This window comes from Podarcis gaigeae (genome assembly GCF_964106915.1).
Source record: "Podarcis gaigeae genome assembly, chromosome: 16".
NCBI lineage: Eukaryota > Metazoa > Chordata > Lepidosauria > Squamata > Lacertidae > Podarcis > Podarcis gaigeae.
Window position 1 is genome coordinate 19,407,153 of NC_139693.1, and position 9,188 is coordinate 19,416,340.

Sequence of the window (9,188 nt, forward strand, 5' to 3'; positions counted from 1 at the left end):
CAGAGTCTAACTTTTACCTCCACGGTTGGAATCATAGAATCATAGATGGACCACAAGGGCCATCGAGTCCAATCCCCTGCCAAGCAGGAAACACCATCAGAGCACTCCTGACATATAGGTGTCAAGCCTCTGCTTAAAGACCTCCAAAGAAGGAGACTCCACCACACTCCTTGGCAGCAAATTCCACTGTCGAACAGCTCTTACTGTCAGGAAGTTCTTCCTAATGTTTAGGTGGAATCTTCTTTCTTGTAGTTTGGATCCATTGCTCTGTGTCCACTTCTCTGAAGCAGCAGAAAACAACCTTTCTCCCTCCTCTATGTGACATCCTTTTATATATTTGAACATGGCTATCATATCACCCCTTAACCTCCTCTTCTCCAGGCTAAACATGCCCAGCTCCCTTAGCCGTTCCTCATAGGGCATCGTTTCCAGGCCTTTGACCATTTTGGTTGCCCTCCTCTGGACACGTTCCAGTTTGTCAGTGTCCTTCTTGAACTGTGGTGCCCAGAACTGGACACAGTACTCCAGGTGAGGTCTGACCAGAGCAGAATACAGTGGCACTATTACTTCCCTTGATCTAGATGCTATACTCCTATTGATGCAGCCCAGAATTGCATTGGCTTTTTTAGCTGCCGCGTCACACTGTTGGCTCATGTCAAGTTTGTGGTCAACCAAGACTCCTAGATCCTTTTCACATGTACTGCTCTCAAGCCAGGTGTCACCCATCTTGTATTTGTGGAGGCAGTAATGTTTCTGAATACCAGTTGCTGGAAACTGCAGGAAAACTCAGACCCTGTTTGTGGGCTTCCCACAGGGGCACGTGGTTGGCCATTGTGAGAACACAAGTAGCCAGTAGCCTCATCCAGCTGGCCAATTTTATAGATTGTATTTATATCCCACCTTTTTCTCCAAGGAGCCGAAAGTGGAATATAAGGCTCTCCCCTTCCTCATTTAATCCACCACAACAACCCTGCGAGGTAGGTTCGGCTGAGAGTAAGTGACTTGTCCAAGGTCGCTCTGTGAGCTTCAGAGAGGTCTCTCCCAGGTCCTAGTCTGCCACTCTGACCACTACAACACACCTCAGAGTGGTTAACGAAAATGTTTATGAGCGCACATGTGTGTTTTAACCAACAGAAACGTATAGACAAGTTGTAGATTAAAATAAAACCATCTCCTTTTATTTTACATTTCTCTACAAGAATTCAAGTGGGACCCAGATCCTTAAAACTCTGCTATAATAATTTCAACTAGAATTCTCCCTGTTTGCCAGCCTACAACTGAGAACAACACTAGAGAGCTTTTTTTGTGCCAATCTGGTCAGATCCCTCATCTGTCTCTGTCTTCCAGTCCCTAGCCCTTCTGGGCTCCTTTGGTTTGTTGCTCTTTCCAGGTTCTTCTCATTTTGCGGCATTAGTCCTAAAATGTCCTCATGGGAGGGAAGTAACCCCTGCAGAAAGGAAGAATAACAGGCTCAGTTTCAGCACAGAGTAGACAGCTGGCGCCTGAAGGTAATGCCAAACATTTAAAGCACATTTAGCGCATGCTGCTTGTCTGCAAAGAATCTCAGGAACTGTAGTTTCCCTCCCCTTGCACAGAACTGCAAATCCCAGCACCCTTAACAAACAAAAGAGCCCATTAGCATTAGTAAGGTGGAAGACAGGGAGGCCAACAGTAGGTGGCGCCACAGCGAATGGCAAGCAGAGCCAACTAATTGGAGGAGGAGGAGTAAGAAGCTGATAGGCAGTGCCAACCAGTGGCCTGGTTGTAAGTCAAAAGGCAGACTGGTGCATGCTGCCTGAGTTTGGTGGGGCAGTGAGTGCCCCATTTGCTCTTATGGACCCATCTCCACTGGTTGGACTCTATGACCTCCAAATCCCCTCTAGGACCCTATGCTCTTGCCCAGTTTTGTTCCAATTTGACAGGGCTGGATATGCTCCCAGGGCATTGGGTTCAGAGCAGTGGCAGGGATCCTCTCAGGGTTAGGAAACTCACAGCCGTCTCTCAAACCCCAACAGAGAACAAGGTGACGAGGCCCTTCTTCTCACCTCCATGCCGAGACACTCACCGCTATTGTACTTGCACTGCTTCAGGGCCTCATTGAAGCCCTCGCACAACGTTAAGTCGCTCTGGTTGGTAGCGCAGTCAAGGAACTGCTTTATCTCATAGTGGCAGGGGCCAAACTGGGATCCCTGATAGGCTGGCTGCGGCCTGGACTCCTGTGGACAAGGGAAAGAGAGGAGTAAATAACCGCAGGTGAACCTTTCCGAGAAGGGACTTCACCCAGGGGGAAATGGTTTTGCAGACGTAACGTCTCCCGATTAACCAAGGACAGCTCTACCAAGCTAATCTTCCAGGCCTTTAATTAAACCCATAGCCAAACGGCTTAGCGTCAAAGTGTCTACTTTTAGCTGGCAAGAGTCATCCCATGGAGGTCAAGACTCTCTCCATCTCCAATGATGGCCAACACGCCCCCCCCCCCCGGCCCACCTTGCATAAAATAGGTTTATATGCATGCACAGACATTTCTCCCCCATGGCTGCTAGATAAGTCTTTCTGCTGAGTGTGTGGCATGCAACAATGCTGGGAGGGCAGGTGGGTGTGGCTTGGCTGGAATGGTCTCCTGGGCCAAATGGAGAGGCCTAGCAGACAGAATTAGGCCCATGGCTGGTGGTTCGAACCAACCCAGAGACGGCTGTGAACAGGATACCTGCATGGCAGGGGGTGATTGTTGTTGCTGCTGTAATTATTATAATTTACCACCCTTCATTTCCCAGTAGTGATGTATGGAAGTGAAAGCTGGACCATAAAGAAGGCTGATCGCCAAAGAATTGATGCTTTTGAATTATGGTGCTGGAGGAGACTCTTGAGAGTCCCATGGACTGCAAGAAGACCAAACCGATCCATTCTTAAGGAAATCAGCCCTGAGTGCTCACTGGAAGGACAGATCCTGAAGCTGAGGCTCCAATACTTTGGCCACCTCATGAGAAGAGAAGATTCCCTGGAAAATACCCTGATGTTGGGAAAGATTGAGGGCACAAGGAGAAGGGGACGACAGAGAATGAGGTGGTTGGACAGTGTTCTCAAAGCTACCAGCATGAGTCTGACCAAATTGCGGGAGGCAGTGGAAGACAGAAGTGCCTGGTGTGCTCTGGTCCATGGGGTCACGAAGAGTCGGACACGACTAAACGACTAAACAACAACACCACCCTTCATCAAAAGATCTCAGGGCATTTCACAAAATAAAATGACCCTTGGGGTACCATCCAACTCTTAGATTCTATGAATACTCTCCTGTGTCAGATTTTAGATTGTAATCTCCTCAGGGAAGAGATTTATCTTCTTGTTTGCTGCATTATAGTGCATAACCATAAGGCATATCAGCGGTTCTCAAAGGGTGTGGTGCACCACACTGGTATTGCAGGAGAGGATGTGAAGCGTGGCAGGAAGATTCAAGGACAATAAAAGAAAATGTAAACATTTCAGGATAGGATAGGATAGGATAGGATAGGATAGGATAGGATCAAGATTATTTTGGGGGGATATACACCCAGTAACAGCATCCACAACTCTCTTCAAGACAATTGGCTATTCTTCTACATTTCTCCACGGCATACTGTTGTGAACAGAGATTTTCAACTCTGTCAAATATGAAAGATCAGAAGAGAGAAAGGCTTCTCTGTGTTGAGGAGGAGGTGAGTTTGTTCATCTCAAATTAGACCCAATATAAATGAGAAAAAGCAAGCTCACGCCTCTCATCGATTTTGTACACATACTCAAGGTACATATGTAAGAAGCTTGTTTATAATTATATTCTGGGAATGATTCCTGTTCTTATGCAGCTGCATTGTTTTATACTTCCCAGATGCCCCATGATCATATCATAAAGTGGTTGTGTTTGATGTATTTCTTGTCGGTAAAAAATTTGGTGCAGCACAAACCATTTTTTTTATCCTGAAAGTGTGGGTGCAGAGGAAGGTTTGAGAACCACCGATATAGATGAAGGAGGACAAACCCACAGAAAATTCCAGTTGTGCATTTAGAAGGCTAGCAGTCATTCCTGCACCCTTAGCAACACAGACACAGACACACACACACATGGAGTAACTTGGCAATTACAGCTTCACCTGGACAGCACCACTGGCTGGCTTGGCCGGCTCAGAGCTGCTCCCTCCGCTGAAGGCCCCGGTGAGTGCGCCGCCAACCACATGACCCACTGCAGAGCCGACAGCCACACCTGCCGCGGTCGTAGCCATCTGGGCCATTAAGCCAGGCTGCTGGGGTTGAGCTGGAGCAGCCATTGCCGAAGGAGGAGGGTGAGCTGGGGGGTGGGCATGAGATGGCGCTGGGCTGCTGAGAGAAACAGAGGAGGAAAGAAAAGAACCAATGGAAACTTGGTTCAGGGTTTGCAAACAGAGCGGTCTTCTCCAACCTGATGGACTATGACCCCCACAAACCCATGCAGTGCATCATGTTATAAATTTCTATCAGGTCTATCAAGCGGGGCCGTTAGAGTAAACTTTTAATAATAATAATAATAATAATAATAATAATAATAATAAATTTTATTTATACCGCACCCTCCCTGGCCAGAGCAGGGCTCAAGGTGGCTAACACCAGTAAAATTACAGTAAAAACATAATAGGAAAAAAAAACACCCCAATTTAAAATACATGCTAAAATGCAATTTAAAATGCAGCCTCATTTTAAAAGTAGCCCATAGATCAAAACCATACGGGTTTTAGATGGGTAACAGCCTGCTGGGGAGTGGCAAGGGGTGGGTTACAACGCAATGGGAGGAATTCAATGTCACACTAAGGAGATCGCTCCATCAACACAAACGTGACACAACCATCTCTCTGCCCGCCCCAATGCCATTCTGTGGGTTCTCTCAACCAGAGTTCAAAATTTGCCAGGTGCATCTTGCACCTGTCTGCTGGCCACTTGCGACCAAGTCAACATGCCCTGGCACCAGGATGACTGACACCTGGCGTCTCCACCATCTGGAGGTGCATGCCAGGAGATCCTTGGATCTGGACTGTGTTCACACACTAGTGACACATCCTGTGGAATTCGACCCATCACATTTTATCTGCATAATCAGAATGAATTTCAGGAACCACCAAAAAGTCGTATTGAAAAATGGCAACTAGGCATTCTGTTTTGGCGACTGTAACCCTGGTCTAAGAGGCCATTTGGCACCTAGCTTATATACGGTATCTAACACTGCTCTCAACGGCCCCCCGAATCTATTTTGTGGGGCAGACAGGGGGAAGGGGGAAGCCCCATTGTGCTGGCAAAAGCCCTTGTGTTCAAATCCTCGTGGGTTCCTGCTGTCACAACTGGCTAGCTGAATCTGGCATAACTTTTGGTTTACTTTTGACCCACCAGGGAGCAGAGTTCACTTTCTTTCAAAACAATCTAAACACGAGACTGACGTTAACACAACCAGCAATTCAAAAAGGTAACCTTGGGATGTTTGGCAATCTTTGCCATCTAGTGAAACAGCAAGTAAATACAACTCATAGATTTGTATCCAGAACTTTCTAGTCCTCCCTCTTCCTCATCCCAAATCCTTGTATGGTGTTTATTTATTTACAGTATCTCTGGCCCGCTCTCTAGTGAATATTTTTAGTCTGCAAACCTGGAGAGCTGCTGCCAGCCAGTGTAGGCAATACAGTGGTACCTTGGGTTAAGTACTTAATTCGTTCCGGAGGTCTGTTCTTAACCTGAGACACCACTTTAGCTAATGGGGCACAATTTCTGTTCTCATCCTGAAGCAAAGTTCTTAACCCGAGGTACTATTTCTAGGTTAGCGGAGTCTGTAGCCTGAAGCGTATGTAACCCGAGGTACCACTGTACTGAGCAAGATGGACCAATTGTCTGACTCTGTATTAGTCAGCTTCCTGTCTTCCAATATCCTGACCTCAAGGTATCTTAACACCTCCACGAGGCAACCAGTTCAATGTTGGAAATTGATGGGGGAAATCTAAAACGGGGGGGGGGGGGATGTTTCCCAGTAAACCATTGAACTGATTGCTGCTGCCTTTACCAGGGAAGGGAGAGGTTATAGAAACACAGCCTTAGAATATTCCAGAAAAGAGCACCTTGCAAAAACACACACACCATAAAACCGAAACAGCCACATTTTTTTTAGAAAGGAAGAAATACAGCATCCTCGCTACCAATATGATTTTGCAGTTTAAGACTTCCATACAGCCTTTTCTCATTCTAAAAAGTGGAATCTCATTATTTTAACCAGGCCTGATCTCACTGGTAGTTTTCAAATCTATGAGCAAACCAACAACCTTCAGCTACCCACACTCCAAATCAGTGACGCACTACAGAACCTTCTAGGTGTTGGTTTCTAATTTGTGGAATGCCCTCCCTGCTGAGATGCATCTGCCACCCTCCTTATTACCTCTCAGGAGGAAGGTAAAAACATTCCTGTTTTCCTGGGCATTTGATGGCTGGGCATTTGATACTGTTCCTAAGTGACCTTGAAATTATTTCTATTTTTTACCAACCCTTCACTCTAAGGTCCCAGGACACGTTACAACCCAGCTAAAAACTCAAATCGGTAGAGCATAAGACTCTAAATCTCAGGGTCATGGGTTCGAAACCCACATAGGACAAAAGAGGGTTGGACTAGATGACCCTCATGGTCCCTTCCAACTCTACAATTCTATGAACTTACAATCACGGGAATAAAGCACGTCCTTTTATAAGGCGGGGGTCCTGCTTAGTGGTAAGTATGGCAGTTTTATGTTTCTACTTCAGTTTTCACTGATACCCTTTGGTGTCTGCTGCCCTGGGCATCTCTGGGAGGAAGGGCGGAAGAGAAATTAAAATCAACCTCCTCCCCAATGACTTTTATTTTTTTTGAAAATGTGAATCGGGAGCCACCCCAAACTTCCCCACCTATTTCCAGTGTCAGAACTCGGCGTTTTTGACCAACGAAACACAGTCTGGTGTAGTGGTTAGAGTCAGTCCGAGGCTAGGGAAAACAGACACGAAGCTCAATGCATGACCATGGCTGGGGCAGCTGTTCTCTCTTAACCTTGCCTACCTAACAGGGTTGTTGTGACACAAAAACTGAAGGGAGTGAAGAGAGGTCACCTTGAAGTCCTTTGAGAAGCGACAGGATATAAACGCAATAACCTAAATACATAAGGAAATGTGCGTGTACAGATAGGTTTTTCTTTCCTCCTGGTACGAGGCAGGGGTTGATAGGGTTTTTTCCCAGGACAGAGGGAGGGCGTAACCTCAATAAACCTCGGGTCCTTGCAACTGCTCCTTTGAAAACTAAGCCTTTCTTATTTAAAGGTGACTTGCCAACCTCGCTGCTCAGACACTGCCCTCGTACCTGGCCACAGTCGACCGGGATCCCACGCTCCTGCTGCCCCTGGGCATGTTGATCCTGGGTCTATTGCACCAGCGCTTCTCCTGACTGCCGGCCGGCCGCCTCCTTCTCCCGCTGCTGCTGCTGCTGCTGCTGCGAGACACTCCGAGTCTCCTTGAACTCGATCGTTGCGCAGCTAGTTTCAAGAATGGAACCCACGTGGTTCAGCATCAATCATTAGAATTAGAACGTTCGCTCTGAGCAGGCGCAAAGCCGCGCAGCCAATGGAATCTCTGCCCTCTTCTGGCCGACGCTAGTTTGGAGACACTTCTCCCCGCCCATTCACAGACACCTTTCCTCCCCCTGCTCATAGAGCTATAAATTGTAGAGGCGCAGCAACGCCGTCTATTGACGGAGCTTCCTGGTTCCTTTTGACGATTAGGTAGATATATTGTAAATTTGTTTTGAACCTGGAGGTTCTCTAACTATCATATCTAACAAATGCTGGCGACGCTCTGTCAGTGTCTCTAGCCCACTTTTAAAAGCCATCCAAGCCAAGGCAATGAAGCCCACAATACTCAGTTAAAAGATAAAGAACCACAGTTGTTTTGTTGGACTACAACTCCCATAATCCCTGGCCATTAGCTATGCTGGCGAGGCTTGATGGGTGTTGGAGTCTAATAGCCTCTCCATACGTGCATTATCTGGCTCACCGCACCCTAATAGCTGCGCAGTTTAATTGTCTTCCAATGATTAGAGGGGGTGAAATATCTGCTTGCTTTCTCTGTATCATGCATAAGTCGAGTGTCTTTGACTTAAGAAAACCATACAATAGAGCACAGTGGTTTTCCCGTTACTGGGAGCAGGGTGGGTTGGAAGACACAAAAGACAGAGCGACTTGTGTTCAGATGATTGTCACGTTGTCCTGACTACTCTAGCTGAACGATGGAAGTACTGCATAATAGCAAAAACAAAACAAACAGATGGCACTCCTCCCTCTGTGTGTTTGTATGGTACCAAGGTTGCTGGTAACCATTATGCAACTGGCAAGTGACTCAGAGAAGGTAGCCATCATTTTCCTCCACAGGGCTCGCGTGGGTGTGTATTTCAGTGAAAAATAATAATACCAAAGTCCACCTGCCTTGGAACATCTTTCCTGAGTTTTCCTTTGCATCCAGCTTCCCCTTGTACAGCTGAATCTTAACACATACAGGGGGGACCTGCAACATGATGTTGCAGCATAGAACACTATTGGGTGTTTCAGCCTCTCAGTCATTTCTGTTTCCAAAACGTTGTAGCTCCATTCCCAGGGCTAAGGATGAGCAAATATATAAACTTTTGTTCATGTGTTTCTAATTTTTACAATTTTAAGTTCAGCTCTCCATATTTCCATATCAGTTTGTGCTTTAAAAAAAAACCCTCGTGAAAACTGATTAGCATTTTACTGTATCTCCTAATATACTCATTTATTTTCCCTAATATAAGCCATTTTTGTGTGCTATTGTCCCTAATGACTGCCAGTGATGTGTGGATGGATTTATCTATATCAATCTAAATACATTCTCCAACAGTGGCTGGAAATATGCCTATGAAGCTGGGAACAGAAGATGTCTGCAGCCTCTTCTCCACATCTGGTTGTACTGAGGTAAGCTGCCATTGCAAATTGAGGTTCCATTAAGCTAGCAGAGCCTAAGGCTGGATCTACACTGATCTGTAAAACGCGGTTAATAAAAAAAAGTTACATTGCTCTCAAATGCAATTTCCCATTGACATGTCACTGCTCTACAGCGCCCTCTAGCGTCACATTTTTATAATGCATTTTTGCAGATATAAAAAGCAAAGGACCACC

At 46.2% G+C, this 9,188-nt stretch overlaps 1 protein-coding gene across 2 annotated transcripts; it reads right to left on the reverse strand.

The window, feature by feature from the left end:
• Window positions 1-1,149: 1,149 nt before the first annotated feature.
• CHCHD10 (coiled-coil-helix-coiled-coil-helix domain containing 10) lies at window positions 1,150-7,586 on the reverse strand. 2 transcript variants are annotated; one of them, XM_083717801.1, is made up of 4 exons: window positions 7,364-7,586; window positions 4,125-4,347; window positions 2,066-2,216; window positions 1,150-1,447 (listed from the first exon to the last, which is right to left on the reverse strand). In XM_083717801.1, exons 1-4 carry the CDS (start codon window positions 7,408-7,410, stop codon window positions 1,428-1,430), a joined length of 441 nt encoding a protein of 146 aa, XP_083573927.1. In that variant the 5' UTR covers window positions 7,411-7,586; the 3' UTR covers window positions 1,150-1,427. The 2 variants fall into 2 exon arrangements, with proteins under 2 accessions (XP_083573927.1, XP_083573926.1); XM_083717800.1 differs by having other exon boundaries at window positions 4,125-4,350; window positions 7,364-7,585.
• Window positions 7,587-9,188: the final 1,602 nt, after the last annotated feature.